The sequence below is a fragment of the Anoplopoma fimbria genome, chromosome 7 (genome assembly GCF_027596085.1).
Source record: "Anoplopoma fimbria isolate UVic2021 breed Golden Eagle Sablefish chromosome 7, Afim_UVic_2022, whole genome shotgun sequence".
NCBI classification, from domain to species: domain Eukaryota; kingdom Metazoa; phylum Chordata; class Actinopteri; order Perciformes; family Anoplopomatidae; genus Anoplopoma; species Anoplopoma fimbria.
The window spans coordinates 3,206,687-3,219,693 of NC_072455.1; the positions used below are offsets into that span (position 1 = coordinate 3,206,687).

The following is a 13,007-nucleotide window of genomic DNA, read 5'->3' on the forward strand; positions in this document are numbered from 1 at the left end:
CAGTCTCCCGTCTAAAGAACGTACTCACCCAGCGCAACATCCCGTTCAATAAGTCCGACAGGAAAGCAAAACTTTTCAAACTTTTCACGGACTCCCAACACAACACTCAACAAACGTCATAGCTAATGGTTGGTTATTTGTTCAATTAATGAACAAAGCTAACGGCTTCATACATGTACATTTTCAAGGCTGTATCACGTTAACCAGTGGTGGAAGAATATACTTAAAGGAAGAAATCTTTCCGTAGTTTCAATCTTTTTAAAGGACATAAGGACATCATCATCATCATCATCATCATCATCATCATCATCATCATCATCATCATCATCATCATCACACAGATCTCTTTCACTCTGATACCTCTATTGTGCCATGGACGGAAAATAGTAATTGTAGTTAGATAAGTAATTTTTTCTACCGGTAGAGTAGATCATTTCCAACCAAACCACAATTTTTTTTTAATTGTCTATTTCCCGAGAGTGTGGTCTCCTGTCTCCGACAAGTAAACTTTAAAGTCTAGGTTCCGCATTTTTTAAATGCCGACTTTCCAATTGCATAATAAAATCTGAACTCGAGCCAAACCACTGCTCTGATTGACTTGTCATTTGGTTGACATGATGTCCTACTTTTGAAATCTTGTATGTTTACTTTTGGCATGACTCACTGCTCTCTGTAACTTTCAGTGAACACATGGCAAAGTTACAAAACACAACAGAAAAACAACAGAAATACCCTATATGTTATACTCAGCACAGCCCACAGTGTCATACTTTCAATTAGATTGTCATCTAAATTGGATGAAGAGTCAAACATGTTTTAACTTGATGCCTGTTGGTTAGGGTAAGTCCTAATGTATACTACTTAGAGTTGTTCAGTTAAATTGAAATGACTGAAATAGAAAACAACGTAATCACAGATGTGGATCATTTCTCAAGGAATCAGTTTATTGGAGAGAGGTCAACAAAAGGTCCGAAACCCAAATGTCAAAGCACTATTACTATTAATTTAGATTTGTTAGCTAAACATAGCATATCCATTTAGGTACAAGGTACATCAAAATTCAGTTTCTTTAAGTCTTTTATTCACAGTTGGATTTGTCACTTTGTCTCAACTTTTCTCCTTCTGGAATGTAGATACTTGTATAACAAGGAAGGTGGGGCCATAAAACCTTGTAGTCTCAGCTTGTACTGAGGTCTTATACTTCATATAAGACCTTCAGGTGTCTAGATTATCCACTAGTTGTTGTGTGTTTTATATGCTGTGAGTTTATCTAGGCATGTGGTAAATTGAGAGTCTAACCACTGCAAATGAAGCTTCATTTAAAGCTTGCTCAAATGCGTCTTATTCCAGCTACAGAGAAATATAAGGCTTCATTTTGCTTATTATTACCAGTGTAGTGTTTTGTATTCTGGTTTTGAGGTGACTCTTGTTTTCTCTGTACGAAAAAACAAACTGTATGGTCCGTGTTTGAAAGTTCAATTCCGAGGAGCAGAAAAACACCTCGTCGCCACAGCTTTTTCATCCGCTATCCAAGTTAGTTTTTCTTCAGATAACGTATGGTCCTAGCCATTTCCATTTACTGGGCTTGCTACATGATTGACAGTTACCCCATTCTGCGGTTGCCAAACAGAAGTGAAATGTTTCTTGCCCTGCTGCCTGTGCAGACTTCAAAGCAAAGGGCTGTTCAGAGCAGACACCCTTTTCACAGTCCAGAAGGCCTCACACTTTAAAAACTGTCCATTGTCTCCTGTAAACTGCTCAAATGTTAGTAGATGAAAAGTCTCACAGAATGTTTAATGTGACGCCTACAGGTGTGTGTACTTATTCTGCCTGATGCGATTTATTTGAAGGACTGTGCATGTAATAATTCTTTTTGATTTTGTTCAACCCATTTGGGTAGATTCTCCTTCACCCTTAACGACCAGGATTTATCTGGTTATTTGCATAAAAACAAACAATGCGATTCAGATGATTGGGAAATACATGATTGCATTCATTTTTAAATTATAACCTTGATCAAGAAGACATCTTGGCAGTTTCAAGTTTGCATTAGGCTATAAGCTGCTTTGAGCTGATGTTAGTGTTATGAAGTTAAATGGGTCATAACTCCGTCTCTGTCCAGTTGTTTCCTAACTCGCTGAATTCTGTTTGGTGGTTTCGGATGCTCAGCATCAGACTGTGCACATCAAACACGTTGTTTTGATTCATTATTTGCATACTGCACATAAACTGTACGTATTCAGTTATAGATATATACATTATCAGTTCTAAATGTGTTTAAAAGTAAATTTCTTTAGTCTCCCAGCCAATGTGGGAAAGTTGACATCCAACAACAACATTTCCCATCAAAACCAGACGTCACAAGAAAAACTAGTCAGAATAGAGAAAAATTCTTTGTGGTTAAATTCATGACAAAGCCTTTACAATGTGTTTCTTATTACCTGCTTGTAATCTGTTACAGGTGGATTATGTCAACCATTTACTGGAATGCATAATAATGTGTTTGCCAAGCTTCAGATCTCTGCCTCTGTACCTCTAAAAAAAACACATCCACATATCTTCAAAGAAATAATTCAAACACAGCACATAAAGACTTTGGATATGTCTGGCATTATTAAGTAATAGCTGGCGGCATATTTCTCATGTCTCACACAATCTGTCAACACACAGACATAAAAACATGTGTCTTTGTCTCCAGGTCCCCATTTTGCCATGATGACACGCATACAAGGTGAAAACAATTCCTGCGTCGCAGCTGGTAATGATAGTGTGCACTGCAGATCCACCCATCCCAGCTATTAATTAAAGGTTTACAATTATGCAATTATGCACATACATTTGGCAGATCTAGTCTGTTGACAGCTCTCATACTGCTGCATGTTGTAATCATCTGTTAGCAAGCAAGATACCAAAATATGCCAAAGAAGGTTGTTGTGTTGGTCTGTTGGGCAGTATCCGTATGAAGAATGACATGTTGCAGAGTTTTGAAGGAATTAGGTTAGCACCAGTTACGCCCATCAAGCATTGCAGGACATTGAAAATGTATCAGTAATGTATATTTTATATGCCCTCTCTTATTTGTATCATCAAATCATCTAATCCATATGGCAAACAGAAATTCAAAGAGTAACTCAACATACAATTGTTTATTTCATGATTCCATTATTACACATCACACACACATATAGTTAGTTACTAGACAATACAACATTTCCCAAAGCTTTTTCAAACTTAAATCAATCAAATTTAAAGAGAAACCCCCCGGAAAAGTTTAGTTTTTGCTCATCTCCAGTGGTTTCCCTTCTCACCTTAGTGCAGTGATGTGTGCTCATTATAAAACACAATGAATTAAACATTTGCTCTTTGAAACCTTAAACTGACATTTTCCCTTTATGTTTCACCAACCAGCACATACAGGGAGATAACTAGAATACAGAGTGAGGTGAAGTGGGAGAAGTGGTTCACGTTTACACCACTGTCAAATACACTGCCACCAGACTTAGGGTCTTCGGTGCTGTATGTGCTGCTCGTGTTGGTCGTTGGGATTTTGGATATAGCGGTGGTTGCAGTGTTGGTAGTTGTGGTAGTTGCATTGGTGTATGGTACAATTGAACAGATACTATTTAAGTCGCTGTCCACTCCCGAGGAGTTGTAGGTAACAAAGCCTGGTTCGCTGCTGCCAATAATGTCGGTGATCCATTCCTGGTACTCGGACACACGGGTGTAGACTCCAGGAGTCGTAGGCTTGGCACAGCCGAGGCCAAAACTCACAATTCCACTCTGGATCCACATAAAACCATTGTTGGTCACCAGTGGTGCCCCTGAGTCTCCCTGTTGAAAGGAATTGACAGTTTATGGAATGTGTTAGGGTATCTTCTAGCCTAGGAAGCAACTGCCTTTCTGAAGCATAACTCCTTGAATGCTGTTTGGTAACTGTTAAAGTCTGTTCTCCTTCATCTCTGTCTGTGCAATCAATGAATATCTTGATGATGTATTTTGCATAGCTTAGCACAAAGCTCACAAGCAAGGGGAATCAAATAAATGTCTGTTCTTAAGAAGCTTTGTTGTTGTGTCAATGCCAGAAATTGTAGGTAACGTTAAAAGTTGTTGCAACAAAGAATCAGAAACAAAACTTGGAAAAACCATGAAAGCTAAGGTAAGGTAATGCTAACATAACTGGACAAACATAACAAGACTCCTCAAGACTTAAGTTTGACTGAAATTCATTTATATTTACGTTTTGGGTAGATATGTGCGTTATTTGCAGCTCTTTTATGTAATATTGCAGATTTCCAGGATATTATTTAAGAATTTAGGAATATTTAGTACCCATGCCAACAGACATACAATCTGCCCTGCTTCTGAAATTGTAAAACAAGGTACATATTTTCCAGGATACTAAACTGTAGCTTACTCTGCTCTCTTTCATCTCCCAGTAAAATAAATTCCTCAAGAAGGCATGATATAATAAAAAGACAAAAAGTGGTGGTCACCTGACACGCGTCCTTTCCTCCCTCTTTGAACCCAGCACAGATCATGTTATCTGTTAATTCAGGATAGGTGCATTGGCACTCATTGTTTCCAACGATTGGTAAATTCACTTCCTGCAGGATCTCTGCCCTGGAAGATGAATCTGTTCAGAGATATTTCAAAAGATAAGAATCAAATTGGTGTGCAAAAAAAAACATCAGTATGCAACATTTTGAAATCAAAGTGTACAGTCTGTGAGCTTACCAGGTTGAGTTACACCAAAACCAGTGACCCAGCTGCTAACACCGGCGTGGAACGTGCTCCCTGCCGAGGCTAAGCAGACCGGTTGTATGTAGTCCGTAAAATCCACCGGGGTTGACAGTTTCAGGAGACATATGTCGTTCTCGTTGGTCAGGAAGTCGTATGAAGGATGGCAATCGACACTTTCAAGTCCAAGAGACACTTCATTCAAGTTTGGACCTGATGTGTTGAAGCGGCCCAGATAAACAATTGTGTCAAGGTCGTCAATTCTACAAGACAAAAAAGTGAAAGAATACATTTTAGCAAATGTTTCGCCTTCAGCATCCAGAGTGCCATCTGAGTTTTAGAAAGGAAGGAGAGCTTGTACTTTAGTAACCTGCAGTATTTACGTCATATGTATTTCCTGGCTCATGCTGTGGTTGTATCTATTAACAAAGACAAACTCTAAACAAAGTTAATAAAAGAAAGCTTGCTACAGTTATTCCTCACCCTGGTAGGCAGTGGGCAGCTGTCAGCACCCACTGATTGTTAATTAGAGACCCTGCACAAGAAGGACGGCCATCACTGTATAAACTGACCAACCAAGGCCAACTTCCCGGAGCCGCATTTTGACCTCCCACAATTCTGGTGTTTTCTACAGCCAGGCCACACACTGACAGAGAATGGAGAACAAAAGAGTAAAACATGAACTATTATGCAACGAGGCTGCTAAATAGCTGAGAAATCGTGAAAGTTGAAGAACTTGTAATGTTGCTTTTGGATGCTTACCTGGTGACTCTGAATGACATCCTGAAATGTAGAACAGAGAGAGAGAGACATTAAGCAAACCCATTCAGGGTGAAGCAGATGATGACATTTGATTATGAACAGAAAAAAAAGAGACTATTCTCGGCAGAAATCACCATTTCAAAAACATTTCGGAAAAATATAACCCGACAGCCGATTGGATAAAGCACATACAACATGAGCAAATGCCCTGAGTTTGCTGGATGACATTCCCCTGCTCTCTATCTCTCTCTCTTCACTATCACTTCTGAAAATAGATAAATGAAATAGAAGTTTAAAATGCCCCAAAATAATCGAAATCATATAAAAACAGAAACAGTTTCTTAAATCTCCGACCAGTTGATTTAGCCATGCCTTGTCAAATAACTCGGTTGAATTCCGTTGTGTGTTTCCATACATAGTTGTTTCTTTACTCTGGCAGTTTCAGGAGCTTGTTCTTGGTCATGTGTTGTTGTTGTATTTGTAATGTTGTTCAGCTCTAGGGAACCTAATGGGATTCTGTTATATTACCAGAATAAAAGTCTGGTTGGAACCAAAATGCAACTGCTACACAATTACACTTGCAATGTATTCAATCCAACGTCAACTTTTTTATTTTAATGTCTAAATGTTCTATTATTGAACCTTAGTTTTGTTTATGATTTCATGATGATTGTGAATAATTTTGGACTATTACCACAATGTAATATTCCTATAACTTTTTCATAATACTGTGAATGTTCTACAAAGTGCTAGGGTTGACCCATTAGGTTATGAAACAATGGCTGGTAGAAGATGGTGAATTTTATTTTCACTATACTGAACATTACCAACTTCTGTTAATTTTGTAAAGAAAAGTTTCTTACCCCTGGATAAGAGGATGATCATCACAGCTGAACCACACAGAAACTGGTAGAGAGCCATTTTAAGAGTTTCTTCTTCACTTTGTCCTCGCCCTTAAATACCTTTTTCAGAATACACAGCTCCACCCACAGTGTCATACTTTCCATTAAACCGTCATCATTAGGACTTCCCCCCCCGCTGACCTCCCAACATAACAGAATTCCTGCTTTAAGAAGCTCTGGATTAGGCCATAAGCAAAAGCATCAAGTCAAACGTGTTTGTCTTGATGCCTAGGTTTATCTGCAACTTGCATTTACTAGAGAAGAATGTGTCTAACAATTTTTCTTTTGTACCGGTATCTCATCTGTACTCAGCATTGGCTAAAACACAATGACAGGAAGGAAAAAAAGGTATCTAAACATCTCTAGATTTCTAATATGATATATCATGATATTTTTATCATCATCATTTATTTTGGGGTTATATATAGTTTAATCAAAGTACAATATTTCCCTATGAGATGTATTAGAGTACAAATATAAAGAAGAATGGAAAAATCCTCAAATGAAGTACAAGTATTTCAAAATTGTACTTGGATTCAGTCAAAGTTGTAAAGTTTTGAATAAATAAACTAAGCGGCATTACTAAACAATCCTTATGATTTTGTGATAAAAACACCAAATCTTTCAGAGGTGATGTTGGATATATTGGGAACAAAACTGGATATTGGGCCATCAAGAACCGGCCGGTGGCAGACATTTTTCTAAATGGTCATCAGTGGTTGGATGATGGTCTTAGATGTTCAGGGCTGCAAGCGCCTCCACTGATCAGCGAGCGGAAGCCCTTTTCTAGGAAGCATTGGTAACCTGATGACATCGCCCGTCGCAACTACCGATTCTTCAATTCAAGAAAACGATCAAACTTGACTATCTTGAGGAAGTAAAAGTTGTAACATTCATGTAGGCTAACTTTAAGAATGATCTTTACCGATTTTTGGCTTGCCACATGACTGACAGTAACCCATTCTGTGGGTAGCACAATATTTAATAGTTTAAATCAAACAAAGAGACATTTCCCAGATAGAAAATGTAGTTTTAAAAATGTGACACTAAAGTCATCAAATACAGGGGACTTTAATTGTCTTTTTGTCATGCTCTTTTCACAGTCCTGTTCTAATCTGAAGGCAGAAGGTATCTGTTCCATCTGTAGTTTCTAACTGGAGCGATTATGTCACTGTCAAGTCATGATGACGCGAAGCAGATCAACTGGTTACATTATGCATTATGTAACCTGAGAGGAGTTTTAGACAGAAAACTTATAGTGTTTAAATTATTCCTAATTTTGTATGAAAGGGTTTTACATTATGTCCAGTGTCTGCCACACCATCTCAAGGTTTGCACACGCTTTCATAGATACTGAAAGTAAAGTAATATATGAGCAAATCTCGCCTGATCATTAGGTAAAATAAACCAACATCCTGTTCATGAAAACTATGTCGTATGGAGCTATTTAGCAGTATGTAAAGCATGGATTAGCCCTCCACATATGCAGCAGTAGCCAGTGGTTATTTGACAGCTCGTGCCATAAAGAAGGCTGCTGCAATAATAACAGCTGAATATGAAATGAAGAATTGTGCACACTACTTTGGCAGAAGCTGTGGCAAGTCGACAGATATCCTACTGCTGCGCGTTGTAACCCTCTGTTCGCGGCAAGATACAGAATGCAAACCAGCTCTAATTGCGTGTGTACATTTGCTGTACAAACTTAAAAACACAAGAAAAGTGAGACAAAGATGGTTGCTGTGTTGGTCTAGTTGGCGGCATCTGTATGAAAATGAAATGTTGCAGAGAGTTGTGAAGAAATGAGAATAGCACCATATACGCCCATCAAGAATGCTATTGGTTGAGTGACACATAAGTAGAGCTCCTAAAAACAAAACAAATACATTTTATGTATGTTTTGCTTGTCTATTTTACATTATTATACACTCTTTAACTAGAAGCCACATCCAAATGTGCAAGAAATTAAATGTTTTTCTGATTATTGCAAATATACGTAAAGATGAATGTCTAATTTAGATTTATGTCTAACAAGCCATAGACGCATCATGTGATATGTGTTTTATATGTACTCTCTTATTTGAATTATCAAATCATCTGTTCTATATAGCAAACAGCAATTCAAAGAGGAATTCAACATAAAATTGATTATTTCATGATCTTTTTTAATAAAACATTTCGTTATTTACAAGACAATACAACATTTCACAAACTTTTTTCAAATGTAACATCAATCCAATCATCTGCAACTTCATACAATGATTTACTTTATGATAGCATACAATAGCAATTAAAGAGTAACTCAATACCCCCCTGAAAAGTATTGTTTTTGCTGATTTTCAGTGGTTTCACAATCTGCAGTGATGCATAGGTGTACCCAAGGACATTGTGACATAACTGTTGGGTGTGGCTACAGGTACAAAAGGACACATTTAAAAAAGTTGTTTCTGTTGTTGATAATCACAGCATTTCAGTTCTAGTGGTTTTACATTCATATTTACATATTAACATTGAAAGAAGAAGGCTCATTATAAAACACAGTGAATGAGATATAGTTTGACATTTCACTTTATGTTTCACCAACCAGCACATAAAGGGAAATAACTAGAAGACAGAGTGAGGTGAAGCGGGAGAAATGGATAACTTTTTCACCACTGTCAAATACACTGTCAACATCCCTCTGGTTTTTAGTGGGGCATTTCATGGTTAAGGTTTTTTTAGTGGTAGTGGGAATCTTGGTGGTAGTTGGGGTTGTGGTGGTAGTGGGACTCATGGTGGTAGTTGGGGTTGCAGTGGTAGTTGGGGTTGTGGTAGTAGTTGGGGTTGTGGTGGTAGTTGGGGTTGCGGTGGTAGTTGGGGTTGTGTTCATGGTGGTAGTTGGTTGGGTGGTAGTTGGGGTTGCGGTGGTAGTTGGGGTTGTGGTGGTAGTTGGGGTTGCGGTGGTAGTTGGGGTTGTGGTAGTGGTGGTGGTTGCGGTGGTAGTGGTGGTGGTTGCGGTGGTAGTGGTGGTGGTTGCGGTGGTAGTGGGGGTTGTGGTGGTAGTGGTGGGGGTGGGGGTTGTGGTGGTAGTGGCGGTGGTAGTGGTGGCGGTGGTAGTGGGGGCTTGATTATTTGAACAGGTAATATTTAAGTCGCTGTCCACTCCCGAGGATCTGTAGGTAACAAAGCCTGGTTCGCTGCTGCCAGTCATGGTGGTGATCCATTCTTCGTACTCGGACACACGGGTGTAGACTCCAGGAGTCATAGGCCTGGCACAGCCGAGGCCAAAACTCACAATTCCACTCTGGATCCACATAAAACCCTTTTTAGTCACCAGTGGTGCCCCTGAGTCTCCCTATGGAAAGAAATTGACAGCTAATATTAACAAACTGGATAAAACTAACAACAAGCCAAAGTCTCAAGTGTGACTGAAATGAATGTACATTTATGTTTTGGGTAGACAAAGAGAAACTACTCAACATGTGCATGATTTGCAGCTCTTTTATGTAATATTGCAGATTTCTGGGATATGAATTAAGGTTTTAAGATTATTTGGTACCCATGCGAATGGGTATACAATCTACCCTGCTACTGAAATTGGAAGACAACGTACATATTTTCCAAGCTACTAAACTGTAGCTTACCCTGCCTTCTATCATCTCTCAGTAAAATGATTTCCACAAGAAGGCATTACAAAATAAAAAGACAAAAAGTGGTGGTCACCTGACACGCGTCCTTTCCTCCCTCTTTGAACCCAGCACAGATCATGTTATCTGTTATTTCAGGATAGGTGCATTTGCACTCATTGTTTCCAACGATTGGTAAATTCACTTCCTGCAGGATGTCTGCCCTGGAAGATGAATCTGTTCAGAGATATTTCAAAAGATAAGAATCAAATTGGTGTGCGAACAAAGACGATACACATCAGTATGCATCATTTTGTGATAAAAGTGTACAGTCTCTGAGCTTACCAAATTGAGTTTCACCAAAACCAGTGACCCAGCTGCTAACATCGGTGTGGAACGTGCTCATCGCCGAGGCTAAGCAGACCGGTTGTATGTAGGTCGTAAAATCCACCGGGGCCGACAGTTTCAGGAGACATATGTCGTTCTCGTTGGTCAGGAAGTTGTATGAAGGATGGCAATTGATACTTTCAAGTGACGTTTCCACTTCGTTGAAGTTTGGACCTGTCTGGCTGTTGCGACCCAGATAAACAGTTGTGGTAAGGCGGTCACTTCTAGAACACAAAGGAAGGAAAATAATATATTTTAGTACATTTTTTCACATTCAGCCTCCAGAGTACCAGGTGAGTTTCACAAATAAGGGACTGTTTGTACTTCAGCAATACTGCTAGACTGCACGTGCACAATCTTTTTTTCAAGACTATCTTGTCGTTTCTATTAAAAAAAGCTGACAAACCATTTACAAAGTTAATAAAAGAAAGCTAGCAACAGTTATTCCTCACCCTGGTAGGCAGTGGGCAGCTGTCAGCACCCACTGATTGTTAATTAGGGACCCTGCACAGAAGGGACGGCCATCACTGTTTAAACTGACCAACCAGGGCCAACTTCCCGGAGCCGCATTTTGACCTCCCACAATTCTGGTGTTTTTTACAGCCAGGCCACACACTGACAGAGAAAGAAGAACATAGGTGAGTAAAACATGAACTATTATGCAACAAGGCTGCTAAATATCTGAGAAATCGTAAAAGTTGAAGATCTTTGTAATGTTGCTTTTGGATGCTTACCTGGCAGCTGTGAATGACATCCTGAAATGTAGAACAGAGAGAGAGAGACACTAATTAAGCAAACCCATTCAGGGAGAAGCAGATGATGAGGTGCATTAGTGAACATAAATCCAAAAAGAAACTATTGTGGGCATAAATTACAGTTTCAAAAACATTTAGAAAAAATCTGACCCAATAGCCGATTGGCTAAGGCACATACAACATGGGCGGAAATGCTCCCGGTTCACGTCTACCCTGTTTCCCCACATCTTATTTCTCTCTCCAATATACCCTATCTAAAAATATATAAAGTCATTAAATGTAAAAATGAGTCTACAAACAAACAAAAACAGTGTCTTAACTGTTTGACCAGTTCATTTTGAAGTCCAGGCTCCATGTTTTTTAAATTGCAACTCACATTTTGAAATAAAATTGCAACTCTAGCCAAACACCCTCCTAGATCTATTGACATAATGTTTTGTCACAAATACACTTGCAAGGTATTAGTTCTAATTGCTATTATTATTTTATTTAATCTCTGAATGTTTAATTAATAAACCTGTTATGTTTTATAATTTTTTGATATTGTTGATTTATTTTTTATTCATCCCAATGTAATATTCCTATAATTAATTTCATAACACTGAACTACTCGGTTCTTCACTCTACTGAACATTACCACATTTCCAACTTTTTGTTGTTTCTCTCTTTAATTAATCATATTTAAAATAAAGAAAAATAGAAAAGACAGGAAGAGTTTTCCAAATGAAGCACAATTGATTACAACCACTCTACCGCCACTCTTGGGTGCTTTTACATGCACCCAAGATCTTTGATTACATTATAAAATCAGTCATTTTTGCTTATTTTTGAAGATTAAATATTTTTGAAGGACAAAATGAAAGGTCAGCCTACAACTTCCCTTATTTTGACCTTTTAAGATAATCTTAACGGAGACCTGACTTCGTCATTGCTTCCAAGTTCAAGCTGCACTTGGCAGGCAATATAGCTCGCAGATACCCTCACATCAACAGTCTAGTACCACTTCAACCCTTTATCAACCCAAACATTTGTAATATTGTAAAGAAAAGTTTCTTACCTCTGGATAAGAGAATCATCATCACGGTGGAACCACACAGGAACTGGTAGAGAGCCATTGTAGCGATGCCTCCTTCACTTCGTCCACGCCGTTATATACCCAATTCGTTAAACTTGGCTCCGCCCACAGTATTATGCTTTCCAATAAACCAAGTTCATCTCCCTCACTGACATAAGAAGCTTTGCGTGAGGCCAAGAGAAAAGGCATCAAGTCAAACATGTTTGTCTTGATGCCTGTGTTTGTTTATAGCTTGCACGGAGCTATGCACTAATTACAAGCACCTATGTATTAAGAAGAATGCAATTATTAATAATGAGCAAGAGATGGAGTTCCCAATCATTAGTCCTACATTTTTATTTTACTTTCTTCTCATCATTGGGAACTTCAAAACCAATTGATTGGTTTAATTAATGAAAGAAGCTTACGACTTCATACACGTTCATTTTCAAGTACAAGTATAACATTTTATTATAAATCTGAATCTGCAGGTGTCAAATAAATGTAGTTTAGAAAAAGGATATTATTTGCCTTTGAGATGGAATGGAGTACAAACGTAAAGTAGCAGAAAATGTAAATCCTCAAATTGTACTTGGATTGACTCAAAAAGTTTTAAAGGTCGAAATGAATAAAAAGATAAAAAACCCAAATATGACATCACCAATTTTTTTTTTTAGAGGTGATGATCGATATATTGGGAACAAAACTGGATGTTGGGTCATCACAAACCTTCCCCCTGGTGGCCGTGGCACCCATTTTTCTAAATGGTCACCAGTGGTTGGATGATGGACTAAGATGTTCAGGACTG

At 38.4% G+C, this 13,007-nt stretch overlaps 2 protein-coding genes across 2 annotated transcripts; both read right to left on the reverse strand.

The window, feature by feature from the left end:
• Window positions 1-3,132: 3,132 nt before the first annotated feature.
• On the reverse strand, window positions 3,133-6,420 carry LOC129093837 (serine protease 27-like). The gene is made up of 6 exons (XM_054601961.1): window positions 6,363-6,420; window positions 5,500-5,520; window positions 5,221-5,383; window positions 4,735-5,000; window positions 4,494-4,633; window positions 3,133-3,831 (listed from the first exon to the last, which is right to left on the reverse strand). Exons 1-6 carry the CDS (start codon window positions 6,418-6,420, stop codon window positions 3,391-3,393), a joined length of 1,089 nt encoding a protein of 362 aa, XP_054457936.1. The 3' UTR covers window positions 3,133-3,390.
• Window positions 6,421-7,620: 1,200 nt separating this feature from the next.
• LOC129093838 (serine protease 27-like) lies at window positions 7,621-12,260 on the reverse strand. The gene is made up of 7 exons (XM_054601962.1): window positions 12,203-12,260; window positions 11,125-11,145; window positions 10,843-11,005; window positions 10,349-10,614; window positions 10,101-10,240; window positions 9,394-9,732; window positions 7,621-7,629 (listed from the first exon to the last, which is right to left on the reverse strand). Exons 1-7 carry the CDS (start codon window positions 12,258-12,260, stop codon window positions 7,621-7,623), a joined length of 996 nt encoding a protein of 331 aa, XP_054457937.1.
• Between the last annotated feature and the right edge of the window lie 747 nt (window positions 12,261-13,007).